General features: G+C 36.5%; 1 protein-coding gene and 1 long non-coding RNA gene across 2 annotated transcripts in view; one reads left to right on the forward strand and one right to left on the reverse strand.

The window, feature by feature from the left end:
- Nucleotides 1–10164: 10164 nt before the first annotated feature.
- LOC145683245 (uncharacterized) lies at nucleotides 10165–20174 on the reverse strand. Its single transcript, XR_014130981.1, has 3 exons — nucleotides 20055–20174; nucleotides 11834–11927; nucleotides 10165–11378 (listed from the first exon to the last, which is right to left on the reverse strand). It is a non-coding gene; the product is annotated as an uncharacterized LOC145683245 (long non-coding RNA).
- A 232-nt stretch (nucleotides 20175–20406) lies between these two features.
- The window catches only part of LOC145683623 (uncharacterized), a gene marked incomplete at its 3' end in the record, with an annotated part of 551164 nt that continues 544809 nt past the window's right edge, over nucleotides 20407–26761 (forward strand). The window contains 1 exon segment of the mRNA XM_081754960.1: nucleotides 20407–20578. Within this exon segment, the coding sequence (XP_081611086.1) occupies nucleotides 20543–20578 (36 nt within the window).

The following is a 26761-nucleotide window of genomic DNA, read 5'->3' on the forward strand; positions in this document are numbered from 1 at the left end:
CAATCTTTTTGGAACCCATTCCCGTTTCCTCGGTTAAGATATCTTAATTAGGGGCTGCTACAGAAAATAAAGAATTTGGGCATATTCAAATTACTTAGGGGGCCAATGTTGCAAACCCATTGGGCCAATATAATCATATACCCCCCTGATGGTCCGAACCTATTCCACATACTTTTAAAACGATATCTTGAAAAAATAGAAACAAATAGTAAGAATAAAACAATTTGAAGGTTGGCAACACTGCTTGAAGAGCCTGATCAGGAGTAACAGTACCTGATCTTATGCTAGGTACTTCCACTCACAACTTAAGTTAGTACAAGACTGTTCCTCTTTCAGGAACAAGTAAGAACATTTATTAGCAAAGCTGTGAATTAACAGTGGATATGCTGAAGTAGTTACTGTATAGGAATGAGACTCATCCTTAAGTAACAAAATACATTGTTATTACTTGATGTTTGATTATGATTAGGAGCTCGTACAGTTTCCATATACAAGAAAGAAATCTCCTTTAGATAGAAAGAGAAATTACGTAAGCTGTGACGTAATCCATTCTAATTAGACTGCGTCATCATTTGTTGTAGCTGGCTGATAGGAAGAGATTACGTCAGCCGTGATGTCGTCTAATCTGATTAGGCTGCGTCACTAAAAGCGCAATCTGTCGTATCTGCTCTCTCTAGTAGTTGACTGAAAGAGAGAAAAAGAGAAGAGCTTCAGAAACAAAAATAAAGCTTGCGTGTTTGATGCAACGTGGTGAGTTTTCTTGTGTGGCTGTTTTTTCTTTCTCTCCTGTTAAACAATGCATTTTATTAATAAAGGTGCGTGATGCCCAAAAGTGTCAACAAGATAGGAATTCCAAGATGGAGGTGAGAATTACTTGATGAGTCATTTCTGAGAATTCAAAGGTAGGCGAAGTTTGATTGAGCAAGGGAAAAAATGTGGGGTTTTATATAGTAAAAGTGTGGTGGGCAAAATTGCGCTCAGAACTACATATATTTAATATGTAACTACTTACTCTATCTGGACGGATACCCTCCTTCTCATCGATATGGTGCCGCTATGGAACCGCTTTTCAGAAGAAAATGTGTGAAAGCGTGTCGATTGTAACTACCATCCCGGGATGTTTGATAAGAAAGATTTTTAAAAAAATAACTAGTAGCCTAAACTCAGAATTTAGAGATTTAACTGTGGTATAATTTATTTTACTTTTACATACACCTAAAATAGGTACACCCATAAATACGTTCATCTTTGCAAATATGCAATTCCAGTAACGGATCCGGGAAATTAGATCCTCAACTTAAAAATAATTTTTAATAATAGATGTTAAGAAAAAGAAAAAAAACATTTGTTTTGTAGTATAACTGGCAAGGAACATTACGTTGCTAAGATTAAAGTGTTTGTGCATGTATCCAATTATTATCCAATTATACTTAGTGAAACAAATACGCGTCTCAGCAGCACCATGAAATGTAAGTTTGGGCCATTAGAATATGTGTCTGCTGAAACGTGTGAGGACGAAGGTGAAACGATAATCACATAGCGATAAGCTTTCACTTTACCGACATTATGGTATAACAATTGTACAACATTGTTCAAAACATCCTGAAGACACATCTCTGTTCAACATTTCATATTCTGGAAACAATACGTAGGAAATCAAAGTGTTTTGGCTCTAAACAAAGATTAGGAAATAAAGATTTATGTGAAAACGGAAAATTGCCTTTTAGAAAAAAAAACGAAATTTCAATTTTCTACTACTAGTTCGTTTTTTTTTTTCATTCAAGCAATTACCTGAGACAAAACCAAAAGCTTGTTTTGATAGGAACCGTGTATGATAGAAAACTGAAATCTGTTTGATAGAAAACCGAATAGGATTTTAAAAAGCAAAAAGGCTTTTGACCGGAAACCAAAAACAAATTAAAAACTTAAACCTGATTTTGATGAGAAATCGAATCAATTATAAATTGAAACCGGTTTTTGGTAGACAAACTAATCGTTTTTTCTTAAATAAAATAAAGGAAATTCGGACTGGTATCAATCTTCTAACATCGAAAAGAGAATTGACCAATGTGGTTGCCAGAAGGGTCATTTGAAGAGGACAAATTGCAACCTGGATGCCTAATGTAGGTTTGAAATACTAACGTTTTCTGGAAATAAAATGATGCACTATTTTATATATAAGCACAAGTAAAGATAGTCTTTTGGTGAGAGATTGTCCCCACGGCTCTGTCCTCGATCCACCAGTGGGTATAAATAGTCCACTTCCTTAAAATTTGTTCCCACTTTTATGCACTTTGTACTTTAGTAAGAGTTTACAGTGTGTCACAACATAAACATTTAAGATTCTAATATACATATCATTATCTGGTTTCTCTGAAATCTGAATGCAGGACGGTTGTTCAGTGGTAGAGCACAACTTCTGTTTCGTGGGGTCCCTGGTTCGATCCATTCTCAAGTAAGTTTGTAATGGACAACATCGTATCAGTGTTTTTTCAAGGTTCTTCCGTTTCCTCCCACATTTTCAACCCATAATTTCTTCCATTATCATTCACTTGCCTCAACTATCGTCTCCTTCATCCGAAATGGCGTAATCGTGGAACGTTAAATTAAAAGATTTCATTTTTCGCAAATATGAATATTAACAGTAGTCGGTACATGAGAGTTTCTTTAATTTTATTATAAGTGAAAATTTAGTTCGATTTTCAATCACAAAATCTGTAATAATTTCTTTTCTTCTTGTCTTTCACTAGCTTGTGAGTGAAAACAATATTTTTATCTTTTGTTTTCGTTTATTATTAATACCAAATGGCTAAACTTCAGAATAAATTTCTGACGAGAAAGAAGTCCCTATATAAGCTGATTTTTTTTTGTAACAGGCACGACTGTTTATTTATTGAATTTATTTATTTATTGAACAAATTCCCAGATACAATATAATTTTGCCATTTTACACAGGGACATGCTAACAAAAGAAAGAAAGAAAAACAAGACAACAATAACAACAACATAGAAAAAGGGTGTAAAAGTATAACTATTCCGTCAAAACTCTTTTAATTGCTCTTTCAAACACTGGGTAGCTCGAAAAATTGTCCACATCAATACTTGATTATAACAGATTGGTATTCTATAAAAAAGAGCCAACCTAAGACGGGCAAGATGGAATAGGTGGGTATTCCGAGTGATGCGGGAAGGGACACGTAAGGATAGTTCCTGAAGTAATATTTCCGATCTTAAGTTTCAATTAACTATTTTATGTAGATATTTCAGGTCAGAGATATGCGTACTTCAGGAGTCTGAATATTAAGATGTCGCATGAGTTCCTTCTTAGATAATATTCGAAGTGCAGGAACACGCAAACGGACTATAGCGTTGAAGGAACTGAGAACAGAATCAAGTTTGGAGAGATGTGTAGGTGCTGCCATGGCCCATATGGGAGAGCAGTGCTATTATAGATCTTGGGTGCTATTAAAGTTTTATAAAAAGTTGCTAATGAAGAAACAGTGCGTAGTTCAGTGAATCGATAACGAAGTCCCAACATGCGCATTGAATTCTTTAGTATTGAGGAGATATGCTCAGAGAATGTGAGTTTTGAATCAAAGATGACACCAAGATTATTATGACTAGCAGAATGTGTGATAGAGTAATCGTTGATATGGTATGTGGAGGGAACAGGAGACTTTTTCAAAGTGATGGTAATACTGTCACATTTCTTACTCTTTAGTTTCAACTGCCACATTTCACACCAGCCTATAAGGTAATTTATGTCTTCCTGTAGAGCAATTGTGTCATGGAGACATGATATTTCTCTGTATAACTTACAATCGTCAGCAAACAGCAGAAGGCCATTAGGTTGAGCTGATAAGTGCTTGAAATTATAAGTGCTAAATTTAAAACTTATATTGTGAGTATGAGAAAATAAACTCTAAAACTGTAAAATCTACTGCCTACGAAACTACCCTAAATAGAATTTCTTTAAGAGGATTTTCAGTTTTCGGTTATAAGCTATCATAGAATCGTCGACTAAGCTGATGTCGGTGCTAAAATATTGTGCTGTCATTGTTGAGCAATAATAATCTACTAAAATTTCAGTGGGATGATTGTGATAAATCGATAATCTATCTTCTGCACAAAGCTCTAGTTTGGTCATAACGTGATTTATCTTAAAATGGATTGAAGATTTTGTGATTGGAAATCAAACCAAGCCTATATATTCATGTGTATACATTAAAATGGTCTTTGATCTGTTTGTTACGCTTAGTACACTTTTAATAAAACACTCAACTGGCTTTCACTCAAACCAATCTTCATACCTGAAGGCTTTATTTTCCTCAATAGTTCACGTAACGTGATGGTTTTGGTTCCGAACCTATGATCTACTAGCTAGGCTGTCACTAATATAGCAAAATGCTTCCTTCTTGCTGTAAAAAAGGAAGATTCCGAATATCCCGAACAAACACTTAACATATGTCAGTGTGATACGTCAGTAAAATTACAACACTCCACTATTCATAAAATTGAGGCAATTCTTGGTTGGGTCTATTTCCCAACAATAGTCTATCAATACCTATTTCTGGTCAATACAGGCATCATTGACCCTAAGACCGTAACATATGACGGATGACGTCTATCAGTAGCCACATTATCCGGCAAGGAGGGAAGAAGAGAGTGCAATTTGATGTGTGTAAGGTACCATCCTGGTATTTGTTTGGTGAATGAGGAAAGAGCAGAAGAATGTTCATTCATGATAACTGGCTTGAGGAAAGCTGTTTGACCTATCGTCCTCACCTGAAATTGAACCCAGGATTGCTCGTACCAAAGACGATAGAGTTGGCGACTATGGTACACTGGTCCACACTTCCAAACAAGGACAACCTTAATTTTATTAATATTATCTTGACGTTATTTTAAGTTGATATACTGGTGTAAGTTGTTTTTGTAATACTTGAGAACATCTTTCTTTTACGGGCAAGTAGCGAACATGATGCCAAATTTCAGGAAAATGAACATTTTCATAAAGAAGATTGCTTTGGGTACAAGGTTGTTGAGTGTTTTGAAATAACATAACTTATAAACATTTTTTAGTAATTATACACTTTTAATGTTTGGCACCCCGAACTGTAAATAATATAATAAAATTTCGTAGAGTCCTTATTCATTTAGTGTGTATCAAGTAAGCGACAACGTTTGTATTTTCCTAAACAAGATCATTGCACTAGTTAGGAATTTTGTTGTACTTAATGGCTCTTTCAAAATTGTAGGTTGTAAATTAGATTATGTGATACTTAGTAAGAGAGTAACTCTTCACCCATATTTGCTCTTTTATGAAATCATCTGTGTTAACGTATCTCTTTTATGGGATGCTTAGAAATTGTCGAATTTGTTAACATATTTTTCCTTAAAAAAAAAAAAAAAAAACTAACAGTAAGCAAAATAAGGAAACAATACATTCAATGGTAATACATAGACATAAGTAAACAGTGAATTTGGTCGATGTTTTAGTGCCGAAAAAGCAATATTCATATCAGTAAAATTAATAAATAAAATTTGGAAACTTTCATTTTAATTATTATTGTCTTAGATAAAACAACTTTTCAGTTCCATAAAGGTAACCGAAAAAGTTCTGTCGCTTTTTGTGGAGGTTTATGTTCCATTGGTCGTGGATTCAATGCGAATGGAGATAAGGCGATGGTTGGTGTGGGTATATTCAACATACTACCTAGGTGTGGAAGTTCAGTTACACCGTGAACTTGCTTAAGGACTGAGTGAACATGGGATCTCCACAGAGCGTCATAATGGTATGTATACTGTACGAGATCAAACTGGGGTCAAACGCCGCTGCAGCGGGACGGAAGATATGCCATGCCTTTGATGAGTACGAGGACAGTGCTGCGGTAGTTTAACAAGTTTAAGGACGGTGAGAAAATACTCAAAGACGTATCAGTGCCGGAAGACAAACACATGTACAAAATGAAGATCTCCCTAATAGCATGTTGGTTTGCAGCAAGTCTTTTCACTATATTTGATTTTAACTTGTTAGACTTTCCGTACACTGTACACCTGCTGCAGGCCTTTTGAAAGAGTTACCCGCAAATGTCGTAATTTGTTTTTCACTTGCTACATTTTACTTGTCTCGGAGGCTTGCTGAAACTTTGTAGTAAGTGTGTCAGTTCTAGTTTCTACCAACAGGTGGCACAAAAGTCTAATCTAAGTATATACCTGCAGAAGACTTACTACACTCACTTGCAGAAGACATGCCGTAGACTTGCAATGCAAGTATATACTTACAGAAGACTTATTATAAACTTGTTGTACACGTGGTATCCTTGCAGAGACTTACGTCAAACCTGCACTAACTTGCTGCCGACTTACTGTGCACTGCCAGCGCAAGTGGAATCTTGCAGTAGGCTTGCTGTGCAAGTAAACCCCTTGCAGAAATCTGCTTTGCAAACTTACCATACACTTGCACTGTAGCCGTGCTGCAATTTCAAAGAGCGTGAACTAGGAAGTTTGCATTAAGCTTGAATCAAACTTGCAGACTTGCATCACAAGTCTGCTGCAAGTTTGCAAGACTTAAATTGCAAATCTGCTGCAAGTTTGTTGCAAGTCATTTTTGCTATCTGGGCTTTAGGCAGCAATTGAGGTGAACAGTGACCAGACATGTAAGGAGCTGCGACTAAAATTCAATGTGTGTAGACAAACCATTCGGCAACATCTCCATCAACTTGGGAAGCACTACAAATTGGTTCGATGGGTCCCAGACGATTTGACTATGAGCCAGAATCCTAGACGACCAGACATATTGATTCTTTGCTGTCTTGTCTGACGAACGAGCAATTTCTGGACAGGGTGTTGACATGTGATGAGAAGTGGGTCCTGTACAACGACCCACGGCGCTGTCATCATTGGATAACATTCCTTGAACCGGTCCCAAACAGCCGAAACTAGCACTGCACTAGAAGAAGCTCCTGTGTTTTTGGTGAACTGCTTACGGCATCGTGCATTGGAAACTGCTATCAGCTGGTCAGAACGTCAATGTAACTGTGTACTGTCCACAGTTGAGCAGAAGTAAAAGAAAACTCAAAACTCTGGAGCCATCACTTCTGAATTGGATAGGGGTCCTCCTGTTAAGCACCACGTGGCTAAAATAACACGGGACACTATTCTACGCCTTGGATGGGAAACACTATTGCATACGCCATACTCCCTGGACATTGTACCATCTAATAATCACCTGTTCCATTCCTTGGACAATCATGTTAGAGGATGCCAGTTCAAATCCCCAGTAGAAGGGAGAATTGCACTTGATACCTTCTTCGCTTCACGGCCCACATGTTCTATTCCGATGGAATCCATGGACTTCCAAACGTTGTAAGAAGGTTGTTCCTGCTGACGGGGACTATTTTTGATCTTCCAGGTACGTCTTATGTGACATATCGTTGGCCGAAGGTGGTGGATGAAAAAGCGACAGAACTTTCTTGGTTACCTTTATATTAGCAAGCATAACTTTTTTGCAAATTAAATAATAAAATAATGAAACATTCCAGAAAAACTTTACTGAATATTACTCTAAAGCATGCTACGAAACCCTTATTTGTGATTTGTGTGAAGACTTATGACAACGACTTTCAAGTTTTTAATGAAGTAGAAGTATTTTGTTTATTTATTTTCTCAGCCTTTGCCATCACATGGCGTATTACGGGTCCTTGGTTCAATTCCAGCTTCCACCAAGTAGGTTCTAGCATTCTTCCGTTACCTCCAAGTCTCGTTATTACACCATTGTCATCTAACCGGTAATCGTTTACATCCTTATCCTCGTGGCATAATCATGTGATATCGAGCTAATTATTATTATTATTATTATTATTATTATTATTATTATTATTATTATTATTATTATTATTATTATTATTATTATTATTATTATTATTATTATTATTAATGCAATTGATTTCGATGAGTTAAAAAATATATATAGTTTGAAGTTTTGTTGTAAAGTTCACTACAGAAACGAAAGATGAAATAATAATTTACAACATTGTTTTTAGATACAAACATTATAAATACCTTTGTATTTTTATTACATATTTTGGATTTACTTTTGAATTATAATCTGTAACGTAAAGTCAGGAAAATCAGGGTTTCCACATAAATAATAAAATCAATTTCCTCGACTTTCACTGACTTTTGCTGACCATTTTCCTAAAATTTCTCTGACTATTGTTGAAACCAATACATTGAGTACGAAACCTGGAATAACATGTTTTTATTTATCCCTATAGTAGGAACCAGGAGCACGTTTTATAAACTCAGTTGACCTAGCTAATTTCAAATATTCCTGTCTCTCTTCCTCATGCTGTTAAAAACGAACAGAAAGCTCACAAATGTTTAAAAGATCAAAATTAAAATCAGTGAAATCGTTTGGACTCATTTAGGAGGTTAGATCCTGTATAAGGTATAGCTGTAATACATGTATGTAATAATAATAATAATAATTTATACCCATAAATCAGAGACTATGAAAGCTTAAACTTTTATATTATTTTGTAATTTCTCTATTGTATCAAGAAAAAAATTGTATAGGTCATACTTAATGGAAAATATATTCTTCTTCCCAGACAACACATTACAAGCTGGTCAGGTCAGAGAACCCTTTATGACCCAATTAAGTTAACTTACATAACCTGCCAGATATTTATGGTGGAAGATATGCTTCATAACATAGGTTTGACATTCCGAAACACTTTGATTTTAGTATATATAACACTGAGGAAAGACGAGTCGACACTCAGGAGCTAGACTTGGAATTAGCCTGACTAGACCCATGTCTGGTCCTTGATCTCTCGCCGTTGGTTATTACCGAGCGATCAGTAGGGAAGTTTTGTTAGAGTAGGCTTTTAAAACATCTCGATAAGCAAATTATCTTCCAGGATTCAAAGACGTAAGTACTTGAACATAAAACATGTCTTCCATTACCTACCTTTTACATTATGACCATTGAAGAATACTTGCTTTTTGTTTTAATCCTATAGATCCCTATTATTCCGGTGACTTAGATATGAAAACGACTGAGCATAAGTTGTTTTTAAATCACTTTACTTTAACCAAAGCTGTTTTAGTTTCAATGAGATAACAATTTTTCAGTTTAATAGATCATTGTAAGCTTAGGTTATTTGGCATCAAAAATTCAAGCCAGGACAAACATTTGATTATATATATATATATATATATATATATATATATATATATATATATATATATATATATATATATATACAAGGTTTCCCAAAATAGATATAGAGTACCGTACTGATCAGCTCATTGCATTTTATGTCGTTTCTTATTGTTATCTATCAGGTAGACTTAGTTTCTTTATTATATGTTCTTAATGTCTTCTTACATATACTTTACACTCGGAACAGCTGAAGCAAATAAACCCACAAAGTAAAATGTTATACTTCTTGAATGCAGGAGTGTATACCTACTTTTGGGCCGCCCGGTATATATAGTCTGAAGTTTATATATATGCAATCATCCTTTGTTGTTCATGGGCGCGGTGGCTCAGTGGTAGAGCGTTCACCTCCGGTGCTTGGGGTCCGTGGTTCGATCCCAGCTCGCGCCGTGTGGACTTTGTGGTGGACAAACACCGTGCTCGTGGGTTTCCTCGGGGTTCTCCTGTTTCCTCCCACTTTCTTCATTCCACCATTTCACTCATCTCTCATTATCACGGTCTCCTTTAGCCTAACCGGCATAACCGTGGGACGTTAAACTTAAATATTTCATTTCATTTCATTTCCTTTCTTGTTCATATGTTATAGTTTCCTAAGGGGTTTTTCTGTCCCTAATTGTGATCTAATAAAGAATACTGGTTGTATTTGAAAATTTGCAGCTACAATTGAATTATTTAACTGCGGACTTGGTATCTACTATAGGGATAACAAAGAGTATTCGGAACATGTTTATACCAACTATGTTGTGTAGACAGATTTCATAGCCTGCACTGTTCCCATAATTGCCCATATCTCTGCATTTAAGCCAAAAAATGCAATTGTACTGCTTCATATTCTGTTCCAGTGTTAAATACTGTTCCAAGATAGTTGCATTATATATTCGATTTGCAACTGCGGATGTGGCTTCTCTATTAAATACAAAATTTAAAATGGCCATATAAATGAAAACAAGGTTTTTAATCAAAAAGAAAGAAAAAAATACAAACGAAACATGTGAATCCGCATATGAAAGTAAATGTGGCTAATTTAAGTATTTATACAAATATTTCTCGGTAATTTTGTAATTTCTTCAAATGCCACTAATCAAACAAAAAGCTGTAATTTTCCTATTGTATAGTCAGGTAGAGAACAAATCACCACTTCACAACACTATAGCACTTGTCGTTTCCGATCGTTTTCCAAAAGGTTCATAGTTAATTTCAATCACTTTTTTACAAAGAAATATTTGTTTGATTTTATGTCCGACTATAGATCCATTATTAAATAATTTTGCACATAATTCCAAACACTGAACACACGAGTTCAATTTAACACAGTCCACTTTAACATTGTTAATTTCAAAAGTTTCAAAAGGCGTTTCATTTAGATCATGTCGGTTCGATGTTCCTCCGTAGTATGAAGTTTTCGTTACCTCCTCCCCCCAGAGTTTACATTATAGATGTCAGCACCTATTGGACTACCACTACTACCCACCTGACCGCCTGGAGGCCAAGGTCAAGGCTGATAACTATGGAAACATAAGCTAACTAAACAGTTCTCTTCAAAATTTTTTTTTCCTTCATGAAATTAAATAAAATCGCGTAACAATACACACTTAATTCACGACTATAAACAACATAATTACTAAAATGGTAGAATACCAAAACAATAATATTGTGTTAATACCATATAAGTACTTACTACTACTTACAAATTACTTTCGTAAAAAGGAAATTAGTTAAATTAAGTGTTTTCCGTTTGTTTCATTTTCATTTGTTACATAATATGGGTAAAATACTTTGAGTGTAAGGAACAATCACAAGAACCTTAAAATTGTCCAAAACATTGGTTTATCAACTGTACATTATACACTTAATCTACAACTCTCTTCTGTAACAACTCAATCTTAGCTAAAACAGTTTGTTCTTTCGTTTTCTTTTCTAATTCTATAACTTATTGACTTTAACATTATTGAACTACAGCATTTAACAGATGGAACACTGTAGACGGGTAGTTTATTCTTTCATATCTTGAGCTAAGTTTTAACCTGTCTACTAAATCTTAAAGAAGAGACAGTGCTCCAAAATTCCTTGATTGGAAAAATATTCACTGATTTTTACTGCCCAATAACATTTTTACTGACTTCTCTGACTTTCTATATCTGTTGAGACCCTGTAAATAAAATTATATAGAGTATTAATTAGTTTATTGTTGGAAATCAACACGAACACCTATTTAATTAACTAAGATGTTGCTGGAATGAAGCTGATAGTAAAAACTGACATGAGCAAGAGAATAAAACAAAGAAAACTGAAATGAGCAATTGATTATAATAAACACAAAATATACCGAAATAATCACTCGTTATTGTTCAGTATTGACAAAATTAAAATTATTAATGGAGCAGTATATATATATATATATATATATATATATATATATATATATATATATATATATATATATATATATATCCTTCTATTAAACTACAGTAAATTGCGTCGGGTAGAAAAGTAACTAGAAAAATATTATATTGACACGATTGAGCTGTCTTTATAAAAAGGAATACAAGATTTCTGAAGGAACAAACTCTTCATTTCGCTTTCCCTAATTACATTCTTACATACCTGTTGTCTCTTCAGACACCTCTTCAAATTCATCTCTTTCAGAGTGGCTATACTGTGAGACATTGGTTCTATCATCTGAGTATTTGTTCTTCGGCTAAGTAAAAGCAGGAGAAAATAATTGGGCTTAATATAGATAGAAATAAAGAAATCTTTATTCTGATGCAAAAGGATAGTAAAGAAATTACTGGAACATTATCGAGCATATAGGCAAGTGTTTATTTTACTAATTTCAATGCTTAGTTTAATCACTTAATTACGTTAAATTGCAATAGAGTAAACTCCGATTATTCACGGAATTAGACAGCGTGGCAATCGAAAAATGACCCAACATATACACTAATAAACATGAAAAAGTTTTGCAATAGTAGTTTACGTACAGCAGTGGTCCTGCAAATGCAATTACAACTTAGTACATTCTCTCTCAACATACGTGATTTCATTTTTCTACGTTCTCTTTTTTCACTTACGCTACGGTATGTTACACTATAACTTGAATTGCCAGCGTAATTGCTTTACTTATTCTACCTTTATAGATTTTCATTTATTACCGTCATTTATTATGGCAATAAAGAGAAGTAAAAAGGAAAGGAATATCGCAGATAATCTGGTTGCGGATAATGGACAGTTTACTGTATAATATACAAGGTATGTAAGTAAAATTGTGTAGTGACTGAATAAGACAAATTGGTAACATTATGCGTCTCCACATCACACCGCTCACGCGTTAAAATCTTATGATGTCTAAATGTCGATTCCTGACAATCGGAACTGAGCATAAACATGTGGAAAAACTTAGGGAGGTGATTTCGGAGACCAGAACAAGAGAAAAAAGTTCTCTTGAGGTTTCCCGAATTCATCGTCGATTTCGAGATACAGGGTTACCAGCTTGAAATCCAAAATCGACTCTAAAAACGAGTGTACTGTGAAAAAGGACGAAAAGAACAATGACTTTGTCATTATCTTTGCTGCAGATTCAGTGCTCAGTTGGCCTTGAGATCTGGCTTGAAATCTCCTTTGCCATCTTTCTGTAACGGACACTAGAGCCTGGACCTGAATAGGTGTAGAGAAACTGATTTCGGACGTGTGGGCACTATCCACATGCGATAGTGAAGACGGCACGTAATTTCCATTTACTTAGCTTCTTTCCTGGTTAGACTCTACTGCCTTAATAAAATCAGAAGGAGCGAACTCGTTTTCCGATTTAGCTTCAATGACTCGGATATAACGATCATTTCAATTTGTTACTTTGCTCTGTGTATAGAATGCACGTTACTTATATTATGTGGTGTAGTACGTTATAATCGGTTGATCCTAACGTCAAACCCTCTAGTACATAAACTGATCTGTGCGTGTGATCTAGAACAGGATAAAGACTTAAATGCGTTTGATATGTTGTATAGTAATAGGGCTATTGTGAGGCTGAATACTATTACGGAAAATGAAAAGACACTCCATGAACGTCAGTACCTGAAACGATTCTAGAGGGCATCGCTATGGAGCGGTCTGCTATCTAGTCGAGTGTGAGCAGTATCCTGGTTCATAGACAACACAACGTGTGTGGTGAAGACTTCGCCAGTTAAATAGCGGGTGTACTGAAACAAGTAGACAGTCAAACAGTGGAAACTGTGTTACGGAGAAGTGCATGGGAATCAAATAGACAGTAAAATAGAGTAGGCATTCCAGTATAGATTGTTATTCATAACACGAACAAGCAGACATGATTTTCGTATACGAACGGGTGAATGGAACTGAACGACAGGCAGCACGGATGTACCGCGCGCAATTTCCTAAGCGACTGCTACTGAATCAGAAGATATTTGCGGTCATGAATAGACGTTTCTGGAGGACAGGAATACCTACACTAACGCTTGATGACTGTGGCCCGCCTGGACATGTACTGACTCCGGATGTAGAGCGATGTGTTATAGGTACTGTTGCGAATCATTTCTGGACCAGTACAAGCCTAGTAACCCGTGAGATACATCTCAGTCATATGACTGTGTGGGCAATTCTTCATGAAAATGCATTGTTCCCATACCACTCTCAAGGAGTAGAGGATCTCGCAGCTGATGATTTTCACCCATGCGAAATTTTATGCCAAAATTCTGATGTTCCTCCGTGGCTAAGCGGTTAGCGTACGCGACTTTGGCGTGGGAGGCCCGGGTTCGATTCCCGCCGGGAGCTTATGTGGTTCGTATTCTACGTTAATCAGTAGGTCCACGTCTCATGTAGCCTCACTGCTGAACTGGACGTTAAACTCAAAATCAACTCAACAATTCTGATGTTGCCGAGTTGTGTTATATTTATGGATGAGACTATCTTCTGGAGGGATGGAATTAACAACCTGCACAACAAACATGTTTTGGAGGAGGGAAATCCAGCTGGAAAGATCGTCTCCCATCATCAACAGTAATTTGGGATTAACATTTGGGCTGGAATTTTTGAATATCGCCTTATCAGGCTTCCACGTCGACTCTCTGGAGTCAAATGTCGTCAGTTCCTGGAGAACGCTCTGAACATATTGCTTCAAGATGTATAATTAGCGATACGCAAGCGTATGTGGTTCATGCATAATGTAGCTCCGGCCCACTTCAGGTTCGTGTACGCTGCTACCTAGACTGCAAGTTCCGTGAATGATGGGTCGGGCTTGGAAGATCTATTGAGTAACCTGTACGGTCACCAGATCTCAATCCTTTAGATTTCTATATTTGGGGATTCTGGTGAGTGTGGTATATTCTGAGCCAGTGAATGACGCGCAGGTTCTGGAACAACATCTGCATGATGCCTGTAATTCTATTTGAAATGACATTGACATCTTTGCGAGTATTCGCCAGTCCACGCTTTCCCGATGCAACGCTTCCGTTTCCACTAGCTGTGGTCATTTCGAGCATCTGCTTTGAAGAATATGCCTTACTTTATGTAGATATTGTCATTGCTCCGTAAGGTTTCAAAGTCCAGACTACGTATTTGAAAATTTCGGCTACTTAAGGGCATACATCCACTTAATTGTTTGCACCTTCGTTTTTACGTGTGTGCTATAATGCATTATTGTATCTATATTTTTGGTTCTGTAAAATTGTCAACTCAATACATACGAGGGTCATTCGGAAAGTAAAGAACGTTTTTGTATAAACACTTTAATAACTGATATACAAAGGCGAAATTTGTGTTACATACTATGTGATACTTAAGTTACTTTTCGACATAGTCGCCGTGTAAATCGAAACACTTGTCATACCGTGGTACAAGTTTTTCTATGCCTTCGGCATACACAGTTGCCGCCAAACTGTTGAACCAATCACTAACAGCTTCCTTAAGTTCATCATCACTGCCGTAGTGGCTTCCACCCAAAAAGTCTTTCAACTTTGAGAATAGGTGGAAGTCACTGGGGCTAAGTCTGGACTATAGGGTGGATGCTCCCAAACTTCCCACTTAAATTGCTGAAGCAAGTCCCTCGTCAATGCCGCGGAGTGAGGACGGGCATTGTCGTGGAGGAGGATGACGCCACTGGTCAGCAATCTGCGCCTTTTTGTTCTGAATCGCGCGGCGAAGTCGACGTAACGTCTGACAGTAGGCAGCTGCATTTATGGTCTCATTTCTCTGCATGTAGTCAACGAGCAAAACACCCTTACGATCCCAAAAGACCGTAGCCATAACCTTTCTGGTGCTCAAAATTTGTTTGGGTTTTTTCGTCTTTTTCGGAGAATTTGAATGGTGCCATTCCATGGATTGGCGCTTTGTTTCTGGAGTGAAGTGCGAAATCCACGTCTCATCTCCAGTAACAATACGATTTAAAAGTTCATCGCCATCCTTATGGTAACGGCTGAGAAAAGTCAATACGGCTCCCATTCACTTGGTTTTGTGTTTCTCCGATAACAGTCGAGGCACCCACCTTGCACTAATTTTTTTTGTAACCAAGTTCACCACTGACAATTTCGTACAACAAAGTTCTTGAAATTTCAGGAAAGAATTCGTGCAGCCCATCAATAGTCAATCGCCTATCCTCTTGAATTTTCCGCTCAATTCTTCCTTTGAGTTCGTCAGTCACAACAGAAGGCCGGCCCGAGCGTTCCTCATCGTGCACATTCGTCCGTCCGTCATTAAACATAATGCACCACTTACGAACTGATGCTTCATTCATTACATTTCCATACACCTCAGTGATTTGTCTATAAATTTCTATCGAACGCACTTTTCTTGCATTCAAAAATCTTATCACACTACGAACCTCACACTTGGCGGGATCAGTAATTGTATCGCACATTTTACAGTCGCACAGCGAAGCAATAATGGACCGTAGCGGATCGCAGCTGGTGCCAGACTGAGGCTAAAGCATGCCCAGGTCAATAACCCAGCGGCAGCGGGGGTGGGGGAACACGCGCACGCGCTTTACTTTCCGAATGACCCTCGTACATGAAAGGAATATTGGTGTTTCGAACATTGGTCAGCATCTACTACCATTCTTTCTTGTGCAATATCTCGAAACCAAAGAATATCGGAACTCATATTTTCGGTTTCTATTTTGTTTCACACACGGGTTCCGCCCTGTATATTGTTTCTCTCTGTTAATATACCGGGGTATTCCTTTACGAAAGTCGCTTTTTGATATTTTACCTGGCATGTTTCTAGGTAGCAACAATATGTTCTCTCCTTCATAAATTTCATACAATCATTAGCAAATGCTTAGATGACTAATATGACAGTGCAATATGCAAACCAAAGTCGATACACCAGGATGAAGTCACTGACAAGCTGATGGCATCACTTGTTCTGTTCTAATTCCTAGGTTACTGTTACACATTACCTTTTGATAAGCAACTTTATAAATAATGTTTCGCTTCGGGTTTATGGTAAGTGTTCCGTGTATTCCTGTTCAACAGAATGCTTTTTGGAATCCAAGTTGGATATTGTATCTCGCTAGGGATGATTCCATACCGGGACCAAGTACCTGGATAAAATCTATACATCGTCTGAAAGCTCTTGACATGAAAAGTACGAAACCGTTTTCAAATCACGGCAAACCCACAACTTCACCCTACAAGGGGCCAGTTTGTTGGTATTTGTGACCCTATGTATGACATATTCAGAAGTAAAAACGAATGTTAGGACCCATAACACGTAAGCATCTCAGCCCATTATGTTCCTTTTTCGCTCGTTGCTAGAACGTTACTCGAGCAGGGGTTTGGTAATATCACTTTGCACCCAGACATACCCATTTGGTCAGTGTTGCCAACGAATTGTAAATACAATGTGGCAAATGGTTTCTCTACCACTGAACGTATATCCATGTAACGTGGCATAAACATCATTCGTCACTAGAGAAAATATACTGTGGACGTATTCCTCTCTCAAGGACCCCAGTTTGTCAATGTTGCCAACCAATTGTAAAAATGAGAAGGTGTAAAACAGGTCCCGTACGATACGACGTTTATACACCAAGCTTGGCAGAAATATTACACGATACTAGAGCAAGAAGACGTTGAGTGTGACCATTTCCCAACCATTCTAGGTTGTCAGTGTTGAAAACCAAGTGTAAACATCACAATGTTACAAATGGCGTGCTTGCCATGGAACAAATATAAAACAAATGTGACATATGCAGCATTAGACAATGGAAAACATAATATGAGAGTCCCCGTCTCCAAAGCACCATAGTTTAGCAGAGTTGCTAAATAATGCAAACATTCAGGATTTTTGCATGAAGTCTACAGAATGAAATCAAGAGCTTTCAGACGATATATAGGTTTTATCCAAGTACTTGGTCCCGATATGGAATCATCCTTAGTCAGAAACGAAGCTGAATTCGTGAAACCGAAAGAGGACGTTTACTTATGTTTTGATCTCAGGAATCATTTCCCGAATTTATCCATATGTTTGTGTTTATTTCCAACTGTCAGAGTTAGTAACACTTGCAGGCTTCGCTTTCAAGACTGAACAAACTTCTTCAAAAGTACGCAACCACATTGTAATAGCAGGAGAAGATCAATGGCGTCCTAGCTAGTAATGCTGTCGAAGTATCCTCTATAATCCTTCATATAAAACGCTCTCACAGTGAGAGTACGTTTCACACCACTCCAATACTTCATGATTTGTGAATAGCAACGCGTTCACAAGAAGCACGCATCGATTCCGAACAACTTGCGCACTGCAGTGTTACCAAATCTAACCTTCAGAATTTTCCATTCCCCTGTGCGACCTTGTAATTCAATTGGTTGTTTGCATTACTATACCTACTATATTATATTCAGCTCTCGTTATAACTTCAACTAATTTGATATCTTAAATAATCTAAAAATAAAAGATAAGTAATTGTTATATCTTCACAACTTAACAGTGCTATTGTAAAATGCACGTTTGTGTCTTGAGGACACTTATTGTAAGGAAGGTGTCATCTATTTTTAAAATACATTTTAGTTACATACTCGACTAAAGCACTTCATTACAGAACCAAAACGCACTCGAGGAAAACACATGCCTTGATAGCACATAATCCAGAAGAAATACAACGGTAAGTCAAATATTGTTCGCAATTTTCACATAACACTTCTTACTTTATTCATACTGACTCGTTTATTTTATTGTTATGCTGTTGTATCACGTTATGAAAGTTGGATGCTAATTTACTGGTTCCACTGAATAAAAGAGTAAGTCCACTTTTTTTCTGAAAATTCATATTTTACAGGTATAAGCTTCTTTGTGTGAGTTCTACATTGTGTAGAAGCGGCTTAGGCGAATTCATAAAATTGAAGAAGTTTGCATAAACTGTTATGTCAAAATTAACCAGGTAACTGCTGTAAAATTTACTTTTAAACTGCTCTTTTATAAAATTTACTTTACCCGACTTGGCCGGTTATTCATTGGAACCATCCAATTCTTCCAGTTGTCTCCCGTTTGTTGCACGTAAATCATGGTCGCACTATTAGAAGATTGCACTTAAGAGGAACAATGAGCAGTGATCCGGGTTTTTCCTTTTTTTGCGGCAAGAATGTGTATGAAAAGATAGATAATTTTCAGATGATGTGTCACATCATTAATAGTTACTCGTCAGTCTAACACGTGCACACTAAATGTGGTCACCATTTGTGGCCATAGACAGTTGTCCGGCTCCTTTCTTGTGCGTAACCTTGTGGGACCATTTTTGAATTTTTCAATTCACTCGTAGACACTCCGTTGCGGCAAGACACTGTTCGCATATTGTGCCGAAAGTCTTTGATGCAATGCTGCCCCTGATTACCAAGGATGTTATAAAATAGAGGATCTGCCCATACAACAAATTCGTGAAGCCATACGTCACAGTTCCGCCACACCTACTCTGCCCGCTCCGCGCCACTAAGGTCGCAATGTTTCGAGCCAACAAACATGGCAGAAATGAGACTAGCCAATCAGACGTACCAGCTCAGACAACGCTCAGTTGTTTTTCGGCTTCACTGAGTCCATAGGATGAAGATCCGTATGGGCAGATCTTCTATTTTATAACATCCTTGCTGATTACTGTTCGTTGTTTCTCTTTGGTGCTGACTTCTACTGGAGCCACTATGATCTATCTGCAACAAAAGGAAGACAAATAGAGGAGTTAGAATCGAACTTTCATAGCATCACCACAACAGCATATGGATAAAACAAACGAGGCCAGAGGTCAGGATGAACAATGTATGAAAAGTTATTTCAAAATTGCGGATAAGTTTTGACTTATCCTCGTAATTAACGTGTGATTTATTTCAAAATTACTTATTGCTTTCCTTAACTGAATATTGTACTAGATATAGCACTAGTACGTTAATCACTCATTGTTATTGATTCGTTACAATACACATACTAATTGTTTTAAAGTTCTTTCTAACCATTCCTTATGGAAACTTAGTATAGAAAAGATAAGACTCTGAGGCAGTAAATTGCTATGGGAGTACAGAAACGTATAACGGTTTTGTAAAATGTGTTAGGAAGCTTATTTATCACCCTGAATAATTATTTTATGTAAGAAAGGGTGAGTAAGCCAGAAGCTCTATATTCGACAAATTTGGTAATATCAGAGCCTATTTATGAATACGTATGAACACGCAACATGACGAAGGAATACATAATCATTTACAAAATATTAAATAAGCGGTTTCTAGCTGTACTTTAAGTCACATATATGAACTACTATGAATGTTATTTTATTTTGTAAAAGAAAAAAAACTACCAATTCAAGTATAAAGTAACTAAAGTTTGTTTATTTTACCTTTACTTCTGAGTCCAATAGAAGATAAAACTTCACATGAAGAAAATTGTTGTTTCAACTCAGACACAAATACGAATGGTTAAAACTTTTGGTTTATATTCCAATGTTATTTGCTAGTGATCCAGCAATCAAAGTAATACACCACATTCTTGCAATATAACGTGATATTGTTAGCAAAATATTTTGCAAACACACTAAAAACATTGACTTAGAAACAAAAGGATATTTCAAAGCAACTCAACGAATCATGCATTGCATTGTCTTTGAAACACTAATCACAGTTTATATTCAACATTTTTAAATATTTCATTATTTACGTGTTATTGATTCTTCATAACAACCATTTACAACAGAATTCATTTCAGAAGTTGCAACCTATAATTTCATTTGTTAGTTTTTATAATTATCTTTACGAGTGTCTCAAGTTATAGGTGACATAATGGAAAATAATACTTGAACAAAACAAATATGACACAAAGTGCTCAAGAATGAGACGTCTTTTGTTATTCGTGTTGCTAGTACAGGTATGATTAAAATATTTGTCCTACACATTTATAACTGTTCGTTATGGTAACTCGTTCGCTCCTAAGAATGTAATTGTTTATAAAAATATTGTATAGGAATTCAAAATATAAATGAGAGAACTGACCCATCTTTAATAAAAGAATGTCTATGTTTCTATTTATAATTCCTGAATATTCAGTAGACTTCGAAAACAATGTCGGTTTCATATTGTCATGAAATATATATTTTTTCTATGATTTATTGTCATGAATTAAAACCATTTAAAATTCTATCATATATTTTTAAACGGCGTTTATTCCGAAGTTGATTATCCACCTTGTTTTCGGCCGAAAGTGGAATAAAACCTACGAAAATGAGAAAATCACCAATTTTTTTACTTTAATTTACTTTAGAAAAGTTTAATACTCAATTCACATAGGAATGTCGAGCAAGCAATAACGAGTGAAGGCAAGTTAGTAGTCAAGTTGGTTATTTGACTTACAGTTACATTGGAAAGTTTAACTTTCTTCACGTTTCTTTGCAGTTATTTGCTTACCACACACTCTGCAACTTATTGTTAGATTTATTAAGCCATGACTTTCACATACTTTCCAAAGATTTTCCGTTGTTTCACAAACTGTATTACTATTAATTTTACATCCAGGGTAACGTGTGTTTATACCTGCAGCCATGTTTACAATACGAAGCTCGTTACTTTCCTACAATCCAACCACTCGGTGACCTTGCGCCAAGAAGTTCCTTCCGCTTCCCAAATAATTACATGTTTAGAACTACTTATATAAAAATAACAGCCATAACTTTCGCTCTCTGTACATATTATCAAGCACATAAACAAGCAAATTATCCACTTCTTCCCTGTTAATTTTCAACATTTTGCTAGAAACGGACGACCAACTTTGGAACTTAACTCTTTTATACGATAGGTAGTATCTTCATTATTCTTTTTAAAAAGTGCTAATAATGCTTCTTATTTTTTTGAGCGTTTTCAAGCGTAGGGGAATTGTGCAACACGTTAAGTACTATGATACACTTTCCCGCGACGGGACATAAGATGTAATGACGTCATAACTTAAAATAAACGAATTTTTTCTTAGGTCTATTCTTATTAATTTTTGGCGAGCTTATTTTTGGAAACAGAAAATTAGAATTTTCTACATACTTTTATTGCACTCTAATTATTTTTCAAATTTGTTTTAGATCTTTGTGTCAATATAGGTACTCTAGAGGAGCCAAATCCTAAAAAATGAATATTTTAAACAAAAAACTTCTTATTTCGTAATGTTCCCATTCACACGATGGAGATGTGTGAATAATACTGTTTGAAAGACTACCGGTATTCTATTCTAAAGAGAATGAGGTACGAACCATGATCCTAGGGTAAATAGGGATGTCTTAGGGCACTTTTACCTGAGGTCCTGTTTTAAACTGGAACATTGGGTATTGTGGGGATGTTCCTGACACTTTGGTAAATATATTTCTTACTTGCTTTTTTGGATAGAAGCCTGAAATTGTATGCAGATGATCAGTATACTCATCATATATTTTAGCTGATTTTGAGATATTCAGCATAACACAAGGGGCTCAGAGTGGCAAAATGGTAAAAAAGAACATATTTATAAAAAAAAAATCCATATTTTTCCTCAAAATTTCCCTTCTCAAAGACATGACAGGTAAATGTAAATGGTACTGTTTGAAAAGCTGTTCTATTCTAAGAGAATGAGGTGCAAAGCATAACCATAGGATGTTTTAGGAAATTGTTATATTACATCCGACTCTTTTGGGGTAATCTGAGGCACTATGGGGATTTTCTTAGCTCATTGGTAAATATTTTCCCCGCTTTTACTACTCAAGATAGAAGCTTCAAGTTTTGTACATGCATTTTGTACACTTATTAATATTCTTCAGTTGAATTTGAAAAATCTTTGAGTTTTACGTCCCACGGTTATGCCGGTTAGGCTAAAGGAGACAGTGATGATGAGTAATGAATGAAATTGTGGAATGAAGAAAGTGGGAGGAAATGGGAGAACCCCGAGAAAACCCCCACACACGGTGTTTGTCCACCACAAAGTTCACTTAGCGGGGGCTGGAATCGAGCCCGCGACTCCAAGCACCAGAGGTAAACACTCTACCACTGAGCCACCGCGGCCCCTAGTTGAATTTGAGGTCTGTATGTTAACACAGGGTTGTTGAGAGAGGTTCAAACTTAGGAAAAAAAGGAATTTTTCACCAAAAATTCCCATTTCTCCACAACATTTCCCGTCTCAGGGACATGCTAGTGAAATGTGACTAATATAATTTGAACGAATGTTCCATTCTAAAGAGAATAAGGTACAAATCATAATCCTAGAAAGGATAGAAATGATGCTCTAGCTCCTTGACTAAAAGTCTACATTTACCTAAAAATAATCAAAATTTGAAAGGTTTTTAAATAATGCTAAATAAAATATCGATAACAAGCTAAATATCTACAACAAATAAATCATATTAAATAAATAAAACAGTTACGCTCAAATTTATTTTCCAACTTCCTAAATTCGATTTATCAATTTATTTTCTGTATGGAAAACACGACCAAGTAGTTGATTATCGTCTTATCTCTACCATTGAGTAGAGCGCATTATATTATTTGAAAATATTCCAGAACTGATTTGAACTGATTTCAAATGGCAAAACGTCGAGTTTACTACTATGATTATGATCGCACTTTTTGAAGTAGTTGAAGAAATTCATTCAAGTAAGTAGTTTAGAGCCCACCGAGTGAAGTTTCGTTGTCTTCCTAGTTGATCTAGTTACTGACACGTTTGTCTTTGCTCCAAAATCATTCACTTAAATTATGAATCTGTCTACTTTAGGCTAAAGGGCAAAATCGTTGGATGCTAAACTAAAGTGAAGTGTTGTTATTAATGATTTTAACAACCGTCACCCAGATAAATTCACCTACTAACCATACAACAGTAAGCAAGTTGATCAAGAATTATCTGGAAATATGGCCGACAAATCATGGCCAACAAACCAAAATCAGACACGCCATGCACGGCGACTGACTAAAAACGTCAATAATAATGCTGGCAGCATTTAGCAAGAGTCCAAATCCAAACATTCGTTGCATGTCTCAGGGAAACAGTGTTAATCGCACATCAATCATGCATATTTTATTTTTGCATAAGTGGTGTCTCTACATGCCAGTAGTGCTTCAGCACCTAGCAGAACATGACTCCGATTAGCGTGTGGAACTAGAAAAATGGACAACAGAGGAAATACGTCTTATTGTTTCACCTACGATGTGTTATTATCACATGACGCAAACGTTTAAATTTCTGCAGAGCCGAACAATAAGAAAGTTCGCTACTGATCGGACACAAGTTCACATTGGTGTGAGTCATCTGCTGGCATTTCTGGAAAAAGTGATGATGTGTGGAGGACGCGTCTGGTGGGTTCTTTGTTCATCAATGATTCTCTACCAGTAATCGAGTATCTTCAAATGATGGAAGATATCTTGTCGTTTCTCTTATCTCAAGATTTGGCATTTCTTGTCTTCTACCAACACAATGGTGCCCCTCCGCATTATCAAGATTATGTTATACAATACTTGTATATGGAGTCTCCCAACTAATAGATCCGTAGAAGTGATGTTGTGGAGTGGCCAATATTCTTTGACCTCAATCCCCTATTTTTTACGAGAGCTGGAAAGTAATAAGTTGCAACAATCTTTTGTGAACCATTTATTGTACTATCATGAAACTTCTACAGGCTTTCAACGCAACCTACTGCAGTATGTTGCACCTGTTACAGATGTAAGAAAGTCTCAGTCGCAACAGCGGTGTTCTCTTTGTTGATGTCTGTAAGAGAGCACACTACAGTTCGAAGTGTGGCATCTCTGGTGCATAAACACATACGTCGGCGAGGTTCCTTGATTTTAGGGAACAGATGAAAGTTACATGAACTCATGTTTGGTGAATAGGGTTGATGTTCACGAGCCTTCCACTCTCATCGTGCAAACATATTCCTCACAGGAACTGTGTTGTGACAACGGGCGTTGGCATGCAAAACGATAGGTAGATCCGTTAGGAAGTTTGGTCGTTTTCTGCTCAATGGAGGATGAATATGTAGTTCCTGAAATCTGCTTTATTTCAGTGCACTTACGGTCTGGTTCGGAGGAATTGGATGTCATAACATGACATTACGTACATCATATGCCACTATCAGCATCAAGTTCACAATTTTTCTGCTTCTGACGCAGCTTCTTGGGTCTGGAAGACGATGAGTGGTGCCATTCATTTGATTGGCGCTTAAGTTCTGGCTGATATGAGCGCACTCATGTTTCGTCAAGTAAGATGATCCAGTTCAGAAACACGAAAACTTTCCGTCTGTAACGTGCCAAATTATAAACTGCGATGGAGTATCTGTACCATTTTTCAACGTTTATAAGGCGGTGTGACAACCACCGGGATGGCATTGTTAGATAACCAAGAACATTGTGCAACACATTCAACACTGTGGGATGTTCCTGCCTCGTTATTCAATTCCCAAGTAGCCCACCTTTTGTCCACATATAGCAAAGATTGAATCAATTCCCATGCCAAAATCCTCTTGGTTCCTGTTCACACTTATCACATCCTGCACGAAACACTAACTCAAAGTGCCACAGTCCGGTAATACGTCATTAAGGCATGGTTCACGTAATCCAGAGTGACATTCCCTGGCCTTTCCTGTTTCACGGTCAACTTCGATCTTTATCAATGCATTTTCTTCTAACGTGAAAAAAAAATTAGAGTGATGTGAATGGACAACCTATATTCCAAACACTCCACCACTATCAGTGCAGCACCTACAGTAGCAACGCCACTTGTGCTGTATAGCTCCACCCACCCTTTACTTGTGTTGCCAACAGCAACTCCAACTAAAATCCCAGCACGGGAATAAAACAGTGTTGCTACTTATTTCGTTTCAGCTATCGTATATTTGGTGACATGTGAAGCACATCATGTATCGGGATATTGAGCACAAAGTGAAAATTCGGGATATTGAGCACCAGAAGCAATGCATATCATACGCATGTGTAAGCATACCTAAAAAAAACTTTGAGCAATGTTTTGAATAAATGGGAAGAATGAGTGATGGCCAACTATTCAATGGGATGGCCAACAAATTGAACACATCATTTAATGAGAGAAATGTGTGATATGTGACGGACGTTATGAAAGGGAAAAAAAGTCGTAAGTTCGTAGTCATAAAGGACGAAGGAAAACAAACAAGACATTGAATTTCTGATGAAAGTTTAGATGAGAACAAAGTATGACAAGATAGTGCTTTTAAGAATATTAAAGTGTCCTCAGAACAGGGTATATATATATATATATCAACACCCCCTCGGAAGTACGGGGTTAACTTTAAAATTTTAAGTGGGAACCGTCTATTTGGATTCTAAAGAAAACCGGACAATAGTTTGACCCAGAATTGAAAACAGTGCCTTCATGGATGACGCTTGATTCGACACGTGAAAGCAGGGGGTACCAAAATACTATGAAAACGCACGCAACTTGTAAGTTTTATGGCCATATGGTTAGTATACAGACTGGGGAGTCAGATGTCTTGAGTTTGATAGAGTAATGTTTTCTATCTGTATTTTTGTGCACAAATAATGAATACACCCTTTTTAATTTTGATCAAAATTATGTACTTATTCATATTGTATTAACTTGCAAGAAAATACAAACTGCGACAAAATGTTTTTTGTTGTTGTAGATAACACTATAAACTGTAATCCTAAAAACCGTATTACTAAGAACCACTTCATGGATTTTGTTTGCAAAACAATTATCCAATTTTGTATTGTGTGTAAATTGAATAAATTACTGATTGAAGTTAAAACGTACGAACAATTTTTTGGGGAAATTAAACAGACAAAAAGGTTGGCTTCAGCAGGGATCAAACCTACAATATATAACTCTGCAGTCCAGTGTGTAAACCGTACGGATCCCAAAGTACAGGACTGATAATTCTCATTTTCGTAATGTTTTGGTGCTCCTCTGTTTTTTTTTTTTTTTTTTTTTTTTTTTTGTGTCGATTCAAGCACAATCCCTGAAATCACTGTTTTCAGTTCTGAGTCAAATCACTGTCCCTTTTTCTCGAGAATCCAAATAATTTCTTCGCCATCGTGTCTCCATTATTCTCTATTAGAA

The sequence above is a fragment of the Thermobia domestica genome, chromosome 4, assembly GCF_964235325.1.
Source record: "Thermobia domestica chromosome 4, izTheDome1.hap1.1, whole genome shotgun sequence".
NCBI lineage: Eukaryota > Metazoa > Arthropoda > Insecta > Zygentoma > Lepismatidae > Thermobia > Thermobia domestica.